The sequence below is a fragment of the Cupressus sempervirens genome, chromosome 4 (assembly GCF_028749045.1).
Source record: "Cupressus sempervirens isolate cs-2001-9-10 chromosome 4, ASM2874904v1, whole genome shotgun sequence".
In the NCBI taxonomy this organism is placed as follows: domain Eukaryota; kingdom Viridiplantae; phylum Streptophyta; class Pinopsida; order Cupressales; family Cupressaceae; genus Cupressus; species Cupressus sempervirens.
Window position 1 is genome coordinate 718,243,768 of NC_143121.1, and position 15,364 is coordinate 718,259,131.

Genomic DNA, 15,364 nt, shown 5'->3' on the forward strand with positions numbered 1-15,364 from the left:
GTAAATAAGTATTTACCATTTACACTCTACTTAAGTTTACTTAGGTTAATGCATTATTTATTATTTGTTTATTAGTCACCTAGGAGTATGCGTACTCTTGTGAGTTGTCATGTTGACAACACAGAAGTTACCACTCTAATTATGCACATGGTGTCTACAGCATACGAGTAAGCACTTTATTTGAGCACATGGTGTCTACAACATCTACACACGTGAGACACCTCATCATGCTTATCCTGTCATTATGGAGGACATGTGCTTAGTTGTCATGCTTATCTCCTAGTTTTTTCTAGACACATTCTAGATGCATCTTAGAGGCCTTTATATACAAGCACTCCTAGTGTGTATGTACATGCTTGAGATAATATATTCTCATATTGATCATACTCTCTTGGTCTACAGTTGTGCTTGTGTTTGAGTTCCTTGATCTTGGGTGAATTTGGCCCTGAGACAAATTCTTACACTACTCAAAAACATTATAAATTTGTGGCCCTAACATAAGAAGGCTCCTAAATTTTTGAGAGCCTCTATGCACGTTGCAGATAACTAACTTTTAAAAATTTACATTTCCTAAATATAAAGTTGTTTTTTCTAGAAAAATGTGATTGCTTTTCACTGTTCGAAGAAAGAGACTGTTCTCAAGTTACATTTCTTCCTTTGTATGAAATCTAAATTAAGCTGCTTTTATTGTTCTCTGTAATAGATCTAATGATTCCAAAGAAGGAAGTATCTACAATAGGTTGAATAGGGAGTAAACCCCACATACATTTACTCATTGAAGAAGAACGAGATCACAATATTGTACAATTTGGCACAATATATGAATTAATAGCAAAAGCAACTTATCTAGCCAGTGATCACCATAGATGGATTCCTTGAGCTTAGCCACGAAGTGGCTGCATCTCCTGTTGCTAAAAACCAACCAACTCTTTCCGTACTTTTCTCGAAAGGAGAATTCAATTCCCTTAAATGAGTCTCAAAGAGATTTGCTAACCTGAAACTTTGATCCAAAGAGTTCTTGTGATTTCCATGACCAGTATGAATCCCAAGCAATGGAGGCAACTCCTTCCCCTTTTTAAGAGATTCTGACAGACTGACTATCCAATCGTCAAAGGCAGTAATTGCTGCTTTAAATGAAAGGCTGCGCAAATTTAAACACCATTCTGTATTTGACTTGGTTTGAAGATCTGTGTAGACTCCGAACAATGATCCCAGGGACAACAAATTGTGAGCTCTTTCTGGTGAGTTGAACTTGTAACACAAGTCAATTAAATAATTACAAAAGGGCTTTCGAACATCATCTGATGCCTGATACAAGACATTTTCAAGTTCTTCTTCAAGAGCTGATAAGATGATGTCCTCTTCCTGCAACATCTTGATAAGTACACCCAATTCCGGATTGATTTTCTCAATGCATTGATGAACCTTATTGAACTCTTTCTTCTCACAGAGAGTAAGAACTGATAAGAGAGATCCACAAAACTTGTCATCTGGACAGATCCCTTCATCAAGAAGAAGATCAAATGTCCTCACAACATCATCAAATCTCTTTCTTATACCATAGCATTGAATAAGACTTGTGCAAACCATCAGATTAGGCCTGAATCCAGCTTCCATCATCTCATTAAACATCCTACCAGCGTCTTCCATCTGACCTCTACTTGCATAGAGGCCTATCATTGCCGTATAACTACGGCTAACAGGCCTACAACTGTCCGACTCACACATCTCCTTAAAAAGTATGACAGCCTCCTCCACAAGGCCTATATCAGCGCACATGCCCAATAGGGCATTGTAAAGAATGGTGTCCCTCTTGCATTCTTGTTCTTTTATTTTTTCAAACAGCTTCAATGCGTCGCCTGTCCCCTTAGCCTTAGCATATATCCTTAAAAGGCAAGTTAAAGTTATCTGATCAGGTCTCAGTCCCACATCAATCATCTCTACATATAGCTTTTTAGCCTCCCTTGGCTTCTCTACCTTTGCTGCTGTGTCCAACAAAGTATTATATACAACCAAATTAGGCTGAACTCCCAGTGCTTTCATTTCTTGGAATGTATACAATGCACCATCAAAATCCCAATCAAGATTATACATTTTTATCATTGTAGAGAATGCTTTAACATCAGGAATCCACCCATTTGCTCTTGCTCGCTCATACAAATCTATGGCTTCCTCTACTTTACCAGCTCTACTGTAAGCATCCAGCATTGTAGTATACGTCACACCGTTAGGCACACACCCAGTCTCACTCATTCTCTCAAACCATTCTACAGCCTTGTCAGGAAGATTGCACTGTCTGGCGCAACTTATGACTGTGGAGAAAGTTATGTTGTTCGGCTTAATCCCTTGATCAAGCATGTCCTCAACCAACTCCTCCACCCTGTCCCATTGCCTTCCGTTTCTCAGGATCTTCAAGGTCACATTATAGATCACGGTATCCATCTGAAAGTCTTCATTTTTGCGGAGCCATTGAAAGAAATAATATGCTCTCTTCCAGTCTTGAAACCCATTTATAGTGACCTTCACAGTTTTGGGATTTGGGGTTTCTTGTAAGGAATTTAGGACCGCAAAAATGGCCGCCTGGGTTGGCTTACACGAATCTAATTTTCTTTTCAAGCGCCCAAGCCATGCCATTTGAGGATTACTTCCCCTCTCGCGCTCCATAAGTTGAACTGAGGCTCTGGGATTTCTTCCTCTGACGTACTCTGATCTTGGTTTGGACTGTGATATCCCATGGTTGAGGTCAAGGGCATCGGTGGCCGGGAGTTTTGCCTTCAGAAACTCCAGAGCTAAGGGTTTAAGCTGCTCTTCTGTAGATGGATTCTGGAATATCGTTTCTTTTTCTCCATGGCTGCAACTTATGATTGAAAAACGCTGTAGTGTATGCGGATTGCTGGCGCAAGTGTACCTGAGTTTTAGATTTGCTCTGGGAACTGAAGAACTGGAGTAGTGATTATGATAAGAATGAATACCTGCATTAGCGGTTGAGGGGATTGTTGAGGCCAAAGACATTATCAATTCTGCTCTTGCTGCTCCGTTTCCTTTTGCTGCCGCCCTTCTTGTCCCTTGCCTTCTTTTACAAACATACAGAGAATCAGAATATACTCTTATCCAAAAGATTTAATTGTTGGGTTTATGGTTCGAACTTTTAACATGCCGATTCAAAGACTGATGGTAGTAAATTAAAAATTAACGTAAATTAGTACTCGCATGTAAAAAGAGGTGCAATATTATATGTGAGCACAAATGTTTACATTGAGTTTCCAAATTAGTATTGGTTTTTAATAATAATAAAATCTAAAATTAACGTAAATTAGTACTCGCATGTAAAAAGAGGTGCAATATTATATGTGAGCACAAATGTTTACATTGAGTTTCCAAATTAGTATTGGTTTTTAATAATAATAAAATCTTAGATATAAAAAATATTGAAGACATATTTTGATATATTTTGTTTTATAGGCTTGTTGTAGGTTAAGTACTATTGTATTATTTATATTTTCTATAGTTAAATGTAAGATTTTTAAATTTGTAGCTTATGATAAAGTAGATTGGAGATTTTTATGTAAATATATGGAAGTCTTTGGCTTGTCACACAAGTGGATCAATTTAATATATAATTGTATCTCCACTCCCAAAATTTAGCATTACTCAAGGTATTAGGCAAAGAGACTCAATTTCTCTTTTCATCTTTATCATAATGGCAAGAAGCATTTGGTAGAGCCATAAAAAAGGCTCAATCATATGGAAAAATTAGAAGAATCATAGTAACAAAAGAAGTCTCTAAAACAACACATCAACAATTAGTAGATGACATCATCCTTCTAGGAGAAAGTACAATGGAAGAGACATATGACTTTAAACAAATAATTTAAACTTATATTGAAGTATCAAGACAAAAAGTAAATTGAGATAAGTTAAAAATTTTCTTTCTCAATACTCCTCGTGAAATAGAAAGAAATATATGTAATACAATGGGATATAGTTCAGGTAATTTTCCTTGTAAATATCTTGGCATTCAATTGGAAAAAGTTAACAGAGCAAGAAATATATGGAATCTTACATTTGATAAACTAGACAAAAAAAATGGAAATCTGGAAGGGGAAATGGCTAACTAAAGTTGGAAGAACAACCATGATTAAAATAGTTTTATCTGTCATTCCAACATATCAAATGTCATGTCTCCCACTTCCCAAGGGAGTAATAAGAAACTTAGACAATAAGTTAAAGAAGTTCATCTAGCAAGGCATTGAAGAGAAGAAGAAAGAAGCAAAGATCAAATGGGAAAGTATATGCAGACCTAAAGAATGTGGAGGTCTAGAAATAAAGAACTAGAGTTGGCAAAGTAAAGCACTAAGAATAAAACTAATTTGGAGGATGTATCAAGAACACGATAGAAAATGGGCAAAAAAGTTATATCACAAATATTTGAATAGTTGGGATCCTTTATTTTTGTTTCAAACTAGAAACCCACCTAAAGGATCAAGAACCTAAAAGTTCACGTTGCACTGTTGTCCCCTTATATCCAATTATCTTGCTTGGAGCATTGCCCAAGGTGAGGATGTTTTATTTTGGGTTTCTAAAATATTAAAAATATTAACTTGTCTTAACTTGTTAGCTAATATTAAAAATATAGGATGCTTTATTTTGCTAATTGGTTGAAGAAACAAATCTGTCGACTTAGGAAAAGCAAATTTCTGAACAATTTCTTGAAAATAGATAAGTTAATCACAAATTAGGAGGGGCAAATTAATATGGGGTGACTTAAAGAGTGGAAAATATAGTGTCAAAAGAGGATAAGAAATGATAATTAACTCTCAGCAATGAAAAAAGATAGATATACCCATCAATCTTTGTTGGGAATGTAACGTGTCTTCCCAAGCAAAAATCTTTCTTTGGACAACTTTTCAAAAGGGAATCCTTACAACTAATAGGTTTACTAAGATGGGCTTTGAGGGCCCCTCAAGATGTTCTTTATGTGAAAATGAATCTGAGATGGTTGAACATTTATTGCTCTTATGCCCCTTATCTAGAAAATGTTAGGAATGGTTAAGTCAAAAGCTTAATTGGTCAACAACCTTTCCTGTCAACTTTATGAAAAATTTCTCCATCCATACTTCTATGGGAAATATAGAAGGAGAGGAATAGAAGAATTTTTACTTAAAAAGTCTAGATTTACCCTCTTTTCTTAGTAAAGTGCAAGCATGTACGATAGAGGTAGAAAATAATAACATCAAATATTCTCATAAGGAAGAACATTGTTTCTCTAAGTGGGATACAAAAATGTGCAAAATTTGTTTTAAGCTTATTAACCCAACTTTGATATATTCAAAAGCAAATAATCAGGCTAAGACGAATTGCAAATGGGAACCCCCTCTAGTAGTTTAGGAAAAACTTAATTTTTATGGTGCCTCAAGAGACAATCTAGGGCCCGTTGGATTAGGATGTATTATACATTCTAACAATGGTTCTTGGATGATTACACAAGTCAAGCCCTTGGGTTACTTTCTAATAATCTAGCCAAATTAGAGGCCTTGATCAAAGGTATAAAACTTAGCTTGGAAATGGACATTAGAAAGTTAGTCATTGAAGGGGGTTCACAAATTACTTTAAACACATTAAGGAAGAGAAATACTCCTAATTGGATATTAAACTCTAAACTTGAAGACACATTAAAGATAGTCAATTAATTTGAAGAAATTAGTATTAAACATATATATAGATAAGGAAATAAAGAAGTAGATATATTAGCCAACAAATGAGCAAATGGTGATCCTAAACTAATAAGCTTAAAATAATAATCAAAGATACCTTTAGTAATTAGTTAAAAAATATGTTATCTAGCTACAAGAATACATTCAACAATAATTCTTTCTAAATCGGTAACCAAATTAAGACATTAATCAAAGCTAGGTCATACGTACCAAGATATAATTAAGGGCAACAACAATGGTTTAATAAGGATACAATGAATATTATAGTTAGTCTTTTTTTTTTTAAATATTATATGCTCTTGATTTCTTGCTAAAATACTTTCTCTAATAATTCAAGGGTGACCTTATACAATTAAATCTTTTAATTGATTAATCTAACAACAATCTTGGTCAACAAGTAATGTTTGCAAGCCATTTTATGAAGATAGACAAGGAAATAAGTAACAGTAAAGGGAAATCATAATGATAAAAAGCATTTATCAAAGTTACAAATGTCATTATCAAATCAAGAATGCAATCTGGGAACTCTTAATGATGCAAATAGGGGAATGACCCTAAATTATTCATGAACTATGTAAATGGATCAAGAACTCCTTGATTAATTAGAGGAGCCATGTAATTAGTTAATTAAAGGTTTTGACTTAGGAATTTTACCGACATATATATATATATATATATATATATATATATATATATATATATATATATATATATATATATATATATATATATATATATATATATATAAGTTTGTAATTTTTATAAATTATTTGTTTATAAAGTGATTAGCTAAATTTTTTACATTCTTATATAGGAAATATGTCTACTCTGCATAATTTTACACACTTATGTCTTTATTATGAATTTTTTTAACTCTTTATTTTCTTACATGTCAATGATAGTCGAGATAAGTAAAGAGACTCTTCTACATTCTCATTATTATTATTATAAAATTTTGTTTTCTAATTATGTATTATAATTATTAATAAAAAAATTATATAACTACAACTATTACAAAAGACTAATATTGTTATTATCAAACTACATCATATTTATTATTACATAATTAAATGTTCAATATTTAACAAAAATATTATGATTATTATATTTTCTATTTCCAAATATCTACTTAAAGAGAATAATTTAATTATATATATATATATATATATATCTAGTTTAATAAATTGTTTAATAATTAAATACATCAAACAATCTTTGCTCTATTTAAAAGTTGTTATTATTATTCTATTGGAATGTGAAGTCATCCATCTAGTCATCTAGTTGTGGTTGAGTCATCAAAATTAGCATGAGTCATCGAAATCATGATTGTTCATACATTTTGAACACTACTATAAATGTGAAAGTTCCTAAGCAATAAAAGTTAAGAGATAGGCCTCTAGTTTTTTTACTGGTGTATTTACCATGTTTTTCCAAGTAAAAACTACATAATGTTGTGTTATGTGTGTTTGCTCAATTTTGCAATTTTCTACACTAGGTTATTGTTTATTAAAATTGGTATCTGAGCTTGTTATTTGTGTAGAATTTGTTTGTTTGGAGTGGTGAACAATGACAGGCAATTCTATTACTAGATTTGAAATACAAATGTTTGATGGCTCAAATTTTGCTCTTTGGAAGCTGAAGATTCAAGCTTTGTTGGTAAAGGATGATTGTGATTTATCTCTTAAGGGAGTTTCATCAAAACTTTCAACTATGATAGTAGAAGATTAGAGTTTGATGGATAATACTGCTAGAGCTACAATCTAACTATCTCTAGTAGATTCAGTTTTGTTCAATCTTGCAAAGGAGAAATTTGCTCATAGTTTATTGAGTAAGATTGTGAAGTTGTATGAAATGAAGTATTTGGCAAATAAAATTCTTCTACGAAGATAGTTGTATAATTTGAGAATGCATAATAATACATCCATCAAAGATAATCTGAATGAAGTTGACACACCGATAAGCAAGTTGGCTTCAGTGGGAGTTAAGATTGTTGAGGAAGATAAGGCAAGAATTTTACTATGTTCCTTGCCTGATAGTTGGGATCAATTGGTGATGGTTCTTAATAATTCTACACCTAGTGGGGCTCTAGTCCTTGATGATGTTGTATCTTCTTTAATCTCTAAGAGTTTAAGGCAAAAGGTATCCCATGGATCTTCATGTTTGAATGAAGCCTTAGTTTCTAAAGGTAGAATTCAGAAGAGAACTAATTTTGATTGTGAACAAAATAGGTCCAAATCTAAGGGGAAGAAAAAGGGTGAAGTATTGGAACTACGAAAAAAGTGGATATGTCAAAAAGGATTCCAGGTTTCCAAAAGCAACCAAGGAGAATCCTACTACAAATGCATCTAAAGAAAATGCTGCAAAAGTCTATATGTCATTGGAAGATGGAGAGGTATTAATGGCTAGCTTGGGAAGTTCTTTACTTCATGTTTGGATTCTTGATTCTAATGCTTCCTTTCATATGACTCCTCATAGAGATTTGTTTTCTTCTTATCGGGATTGTGATGGAGGTATGGTTTATATGGGAAATGACAACCCATGTGGAGCCATTGGTGAATGAGAGGTATGAATTAAGATGTTTGATGAAGTAGTTAGAACTATTCAGGATGTTAGGCATGTACCTATCTTAAAGAAAAACCTTCTTTCACTTGGAGTGTTCGATGAATAAGGTTTATGGTTTAGTAGTGAGAATATTTGTCTAAAAGTAACAAAGGGAGTCTTGGTTGTACTTAAGGGAGAAAAAGTTGGCAATCTGTGTAAGTTGGTTGGTACAACTAACAATGGAGAGGTTGTTGTAGTAACAAATGTAGAGATGGACTCATTAACAACTTGGCATCAAAGGCTAGGGCATATGAGTAGATGAGATCTCAAGGTATTGTTAGATAAAAAATTTATTCTTGGTGATAAATTCAAAGATTTGAGTTTTTGTGAACATTGCTTGTTTCAAAAGTAGAATAGACTAAGTTTTTCTAGAAGTAGTACCAAAAGAAAAGATGTTCTAGATTTAATACATTTAGATAATTGGGAGTTTCCTATAACATTTATTGGAGAATCATCTTTTTTTTAAAAAAATTTATAGATGATTATTCTATAAGTTGTGGATATATCTTCTCAAGAAGAAATGTGAAGGGTTGACTTGTTTCAAGAGTTTTAGGGCTCTAGTAGAGAATAAAAAAGGTAAGATAATAAAATGTCTCAAAATAGATAATGAAGGTGAGCTTTTTTTAGTAGAATTTAATCAATTTTGTAGTGAAAATGGAATTGCAAGACAATTGACATTTGTGAGGACACCACAACAAAATGGTGTTGTTGAATGCATGAACCATATTATTATGGAGCAATCTAGAAGTATGTTAGGCATTATTGGTTTGGAGATGAATTTTTGGGGTGAGGCTATAAAAAAATCTTATTTCTTGATCAACAAATCTCTTACAACTTCTCTTGAAAATATAATTCCTGAAGAAATGTGGAAAGGTAAGCCAGTTGACTACTCATTTCTTCACATTTTTGGTTTTGATTCTTATGCACATATTCCTAATGAGAGTAGAAATAAGTTGGACAAGAAGTCCACGAAATGTATTTTTATTGGTTGTGTATAAGGTACAAAGGGGTGCAGGTTGTGGGAACTAATACCCACAAGATTATAGTTAACCAAGATGTGTTCTTTAAGGAGAAGGCACCAAAAGGAGATAAAGAAAGACAATGTATCAAAGTTATTCTAGTAGAGGTAGAAAACCATATTGTTGGTCATGATGTTCTTGATGAAGAACAATTAGAAGAAGATCATCCAATTGAACAACTAGAAGAGCCACATGGTGCAATATCTATTAGATAACTGAGAGTGGGGTGAATCAATTATCCACGGGTCCTTAAACACTTTTTAGAGACTTGACAGCTTTAACTTTCAATCCACAAGCTTAGTAAATAGATCAAACGCCACAATAATATCTTATTCAATCTTTGCAGTAAAACTATCAACTTATATACATCGAGTATCAAAGTAAACTTCATATGTATACTGAGTTGCAAAATAAAATAATAAATATGCAACACAATCAATATCCACACATTTTGACACAAATATTTTATCATGCAAACCTTGTTAAGGGAAAATCCACCTGGGAACTTGTGACCCAAAATTTTAACTCTTTTGAAGTGAGCTTTGTTAGGAGCTAACCTTGTTAAAAGTTACATACACGTTGTTAATGTGGCCCTGTTATGGGATTTGCACCAAAGATCATCTAGAACTTATCACTCCTCAATTAAGTGGTCTCCTCTAAATAACTTACAAACATTCAATTAAACGTCACCATAAAAATGGATTTACAAATAAGATGGTTAAGTCCACTTAACTATGATCGATTTTTCTACTACAATGATTAGAGCATAATATTGTGTTGGTAAACAAATTTGTCCTTTCTTGTTTCTTGTGAAAATATGACTCTTAATGCCCAAATGATGAGCAATATCTATTTACAATAGTTGAAAAGCCATTCTCTGATTACTGGCTTCTCTCTGGATTGGTAGGTATAGCTCCCTATGTGAATTATGTTCAAGGAATTATGTTTTGTTGCTAAAACTAATGCGAGGTATGCTCTTAACCCGAGAGCAAAAGAGGCAAACCAAATTAAGCCTAACTAGAGCTTAATTCATGCAAGAAAAACTTCTCAATACTGAAACATATTCATGTACCCACACATCTTATGAATCCATGAATCTATTCACATAAGGCTAGAATAAACCGAAATTCAAATCTAAACTATAACTGATAAATCAGGAATGCTAACAAAATCTTTTAGCTGAATGAATCATAACAATACTTATCACATCCATTCATAATCTTGAAAATAGGGGAAAGAAGCTCTGTTCCTCCCTAATTCTTTGTAAAGTGAAAAGGAAACATGAACTAAACACAATATCTACTAGAACAGAAAATGATTGAAATAAAATACCATTTAATTGACTCTGCAACAAAAAGTACTTCACACCAAAAATTTGCTGACCCTTCATTACTCATTCAACTTCATACATATAGGGTTGAGAGATGACCGTTACAATAGGAATTTTAATCGGTTCATCTTCTAAGGATGACAAATGGGAACATGCCAATTTGGCGTATTACAAAATTTACAAAATTTGCAAAATTTACATCAGAGAACGAAAAGGGAGTGTCAAATGAATTACTTAGACTTCTTTCCCTTTTCAATTTTTGCACTATATGCCTTGGCAGCTACTATAATTGGTATCATTTCTTTGTGATTAGGTACATGTACATTAGTGAATCTTAAGAGCTACTTCGAATGCTCCCAAGACAACTCCTTTACTGCATTTAGCTAACTTGTCAGTTCTCTAGCAGCCACATGTACATATCCACCAAGCATCTACAACTCTACCACTTTGTTTTGACCGCTTGAAGTCATTCCAGATATATTACTCAAGTATGTGGAGAAGTTATTTTTCATTACTTCTATCCCAATGAGAGCTTTCCCTTGCCCATTATTTTGTGGGTCAGTGTGTAATCCTCATATGAGCTGAAATGCTCTGTCTTGGATCTTCTTCACCTTTTCCCTTGTTTCCTTGAGTCCTTCTTCAACCTCTTGAATCATCTCCTACTTAAATTGCATGTTTTTAAGCCACTTGAACAGAGGTTCAGTTCCCTTCTTCAAAATATTTGCTTCAACTACCTCTTTTGCCTTCATTTGGATGACCATACTCGAGAGAGAAATACATTCATCACACCTTGCCCTTTCTATGGCCAAAGTGTTGTGATTAGAAATGATACTATCCTTCTCAATTTCCAATCAAAGGATAACATTTCCAATTTGATCAATCAGAACAGCTCCATCTGCATTGAGTTTCTCAAATCCATTCTTTTTCGATCTGACCAAAATGTCTATCCTTTTGAAGCTATGAGATGAAGGCTTGCACTTCTTCTGCAATAGGGTTCTCAGTAGTAGGCACACCAGTAATGGTTACCAATGGAACAACCAATTGCCTGATAATTTTTTTTAATTCTTCAATCTTGGCCTTCATTCTGATTTTTGACAATTTGAGGATCTCCAATTGTTCTTCTATCACTTCATTACTTGATCTCCATAGGGGGAACCTTTGTATCATGCCTAGCCTCTCCAAGATCAATCGAATGCAGAGTGAAATCATCTAGTGTCATGTCCTCAATTCTCCCTACTTTGTTTGGCTTTGCTACCTCCATCGTTAAGTGTCTTGTTTCTGGATCTTGCCCCAGTATTGATAAAGTCTTTTGCTTCTTAGCTTTTACTACTGTAGATCTAAAGCAAAATGCTTGAGATTTAGTATCCTTTGCAGGGATACTCTCTTCTTTCCTCTTTCTTTTCCTTTCTAAGGTATCTTCTAGCCAGGACTCTATGTTGATCACTTTAGAAGTAGCCCCAAGTGACTCTATACTGAACATCTTCTTCCTTACTGGAGTCACTGGTGCTAAAGTTGTAGAAAAAGGATTCTTAGGATCCTGAAATAGAAGCCTAGAAGAACTTGGGACTTTCTCCTGCTCTTGAGTTTTCCTTGTGGCTTCGTCAGATTCAGTGGATTCCTTGCTACTACTCTATTCATCCCCGATCTCTACTATCTGAATTGGGGAACCAGTTAGCTTCAAAAGGGGAGCGCTTGTAGATGGACCAAGGCTATGATGAGGAGATGGAGTAGCAGCAACATAAGGAGGTGAAACTGGAGCAACAACACCATCTTTTGGCTCTTCGGTCCTCTTTTCTTCAGTGTTGGCTTGGGATCCAATAATTGGTAGAGGACCGCCTTGAAAAGTTGGAGCTATTGAGATGTTCTTCTTCGGAGGTTGATCACCTCCTCCTGCAGATTGAGCAGGTCCTTGAGCAGCTGAAGTTGTAGCACTAGGTGTGACACTTTGAGAAGAAGTGGGAGTAGCAGTGGCTGGAGAAGCTTGAGTAGTCTTACTCCTACTCTAGCCCTTTGTTGCTATCCACTCAACCCATTTCCTGGTTCTTTTGACAATCTGAGCCATCATAACATCAAGGTCTTCATCCACATCGACATATGGCTCAGAATTGATTGGAGTATTTCTCAATTTGGTCAAATATGTATTACTATACATATTTTTCCCATCATCCTCTAGCCCTTCCACCTCTAAGTTAATGCCATATGTCTTTATTTGTTCTATTGTCAATCTTGCAAAAGCTTGATCTTGGCTTTCCAACTCATTTTTACAGTCCACCCAATAATCTTCCATAGTAGTAACGTGCTTAATTACGCTTCCAATTTGAAGCACATCTTTGGCATTACCCATTTGGGTCAAACATAGGCCTCAACACTTCATATTCTTCTAATTTGAACTTGTTCTCGAATGCCTTGAGCATGTTTTTGGCATCTGATCGAGACTCACAACTATATGCTCCAACTTTTATGGGAAATTCGTATCCCTTTTTCTTCAAACTTGTGCTTAGCACATTCACCTGGATTGCTTGTCTCACGATCTCAATGAGCATGATCATGTCATTTGGATATCTGGGCAGCTTCAGGGGAAATCCATCAAAAGCTGCAAGACGCAAATATGAAAAAGATGAGAATTGGATGAAATAACTATCCAACCGAATGATGGCCGCCATCGCTTTTGGGTTGAATCTCCTCTTCGCACCCTTGGAGTTCCCTGTAAAGCCTCGTTGTAAATGCATCATTAACTCTGATATATTCTGCATAACTATTCTATAACTGCAAGCATGGGTAAAACTCATAACTCTTTACATCATCTGGAAAATTCTCTATTCTGGGGAGGCCCGGCCATAATTGTAGGGAAGTCAACATATATATCAAGAAGGAAGACATATAAAATGAATTGTAGAACTTGGCTACACTGAGATCACTAGACAGATGCTCACTTACCTCATACACCCAGTCAATATATTGTGTATTCGAGCAGATAATTTGCACTAAAAAGAAGTGTTGTTCTACAAAGTTAAGGGCTTCGACCTCACCTTTCAATCAATGCAAAAGAACTAGAATGTCCACGATCTCAGGCTTGAGATTAGTGCCAAAAAGGATTTTAGGAACTTTACTTTTAGCTCCTCTTGGCTTTTGGAACCAAGAACTCATGATCTCCTTTCACCACACCATCTTCTTCAAAGAGAATTCGGACATAGCTCCTCCAATTGTTAATTCAGAGAACTCCTCTCTTTCTGGAATTCGCAGGAAATTGACTACTGCTTGCCTATCTATTGAGATTAACACCGTTTGATCAGGCAGTAAGATTTGCTTCGTATCCAGGTTATAGTGATTGATACATTCAATAATTAGCTCCGGGGCTTGCACTGCTACAGGAAATCCTGCTACTTCTACCAGCCCACTTCTTCGGAGTTTCTTTGTTATGAGATGGACTGGTTCTACCCTCAACCTTCTTTGGAAATCTTGCATGTCAAAGAAATGGAGTGAAGTGCCTATGATATTCTGCCATGTAGACTTGATTCCGCCCAATCCATCAAATCCAGCAAATCTTGTTGCCATATTGATTGAGGTCGAGATAATTTGGAAATCTTAAAACTCAAAGTAAGATAGAGAGTAGAACTTTGTAACTGTGGAGATTTCGGAATCAATAATCAACTTAATAGCATAACAGTTCAAATGAGTAAGCAGTAGTTTGAAAATCTGTTATGTTCATCTTCTATATAGAAACTCCAATCCACCCATTAATCTTTAAAATCTGTATCACACAAATGACTTAAATGATGAATCCGTTAGATTAGTAAATGTGGAGGTTACAATGGATTCTTTCTTTTCTTTTCACTATTTTCGTTGGCCCAATGGTTATTTTTCTTTATTAGGGCTTACTTTCCCATTTTCCACCAAGGTACAGAGAATTAAGAATAGAGTACTTCGTGAGTAAAATTCCGCTCAGCCAGAATTTGAACAGAATACCTCCCTTAAAGTGATCAACATGCTTCCCTTACCTTTTTTTAGCTTCCTATAATCGATTCAACAAATAACCATGGTTGCAAGAGTGATCTTTTGCTGGATGCGAAAAATTGCCTTCCTGGTTTGAAACTTGCCGAGGAGAAGTTATTTCTGAGTTTTTCATCGATGCCCTTTATTTTACCTTCTCTACCCTAATCACTTTACTTTAAGCCTTTAGAAAATATAAAACTGACTTCGCAAGTGAAAGGTGGGACCCACTGGCTCACTTTATTCTTTTACAAACACATTTTCAAAAAATTGACTTCTTGGTTCGAAACCCGCCGAGGAGAAGTTGTTTCTGAGTTTTCTGTCGTTGCCCTTTTTAATTGTTTTAGTGAGTTTTGAAAGGTTCTCGTAGCGAAAACATGGCAACACTTGAATGATCTATCCATAACATAATTTTCTTCTCTTCATTTAAGCTCAAGAATCACATTTAGGAATCTCGACGGGGTTTCACCTTCGGGGTGTGAAACCCGCTAAGGAGAAGATGAAACTGGATTTTTCGCCAGTCCATCTTTCTATAAGTTCAGAACAAAATGACTTGTGACTAAGTTCATCTGAAGTAAAATAATTTAAGAATCTCCATCAAGAAAGGTCCTAAACTACTCCAAAGACTCATGATGATAAACAAAACCCACCCAGCCATACAATGTGAGAGAAGGGAAAGATGAAAACCCGATGGAGATACTTATTACTTG

At 34.7% G+C, this 15,364-nt stretch overlaps 1 protein-coding gene across 1 annotated transcript; it reads right to left on the reverse strand.

Annotated features, from left to right (window-relative positions):
• Positions 1–656: 656 nt before the first annotated feature.
• On the reverse strand, positions 657–3,155 carry LOC149563289 (pentatricopeptide repeat-containing protein At5g46580, chloroplastic-like). Its single transcript, XM_089826636.1, has one exon. The coding sequence runs from the start codon at positions 3,010–3,012 to the stop codon at positions 847–849; it is 2,166 nt and encodes a 721-aa protein (XP_089682762.1). The 5' UTR covers positions 3,013–3,155; the 3' UTR covers positions 657–846.
• Positions 3,156–15,364: the final 12,209 nt, after the last annotated feature.

Coding starts and splice junctions, on each gene's coding strand:
- LOC149563289 (XM_089826636.1), bottom strand. CDS start 3,012: ATGTCTTTGGCCTCAACAATCCCCTCAACCGCTAATGCAGGTATTCAT.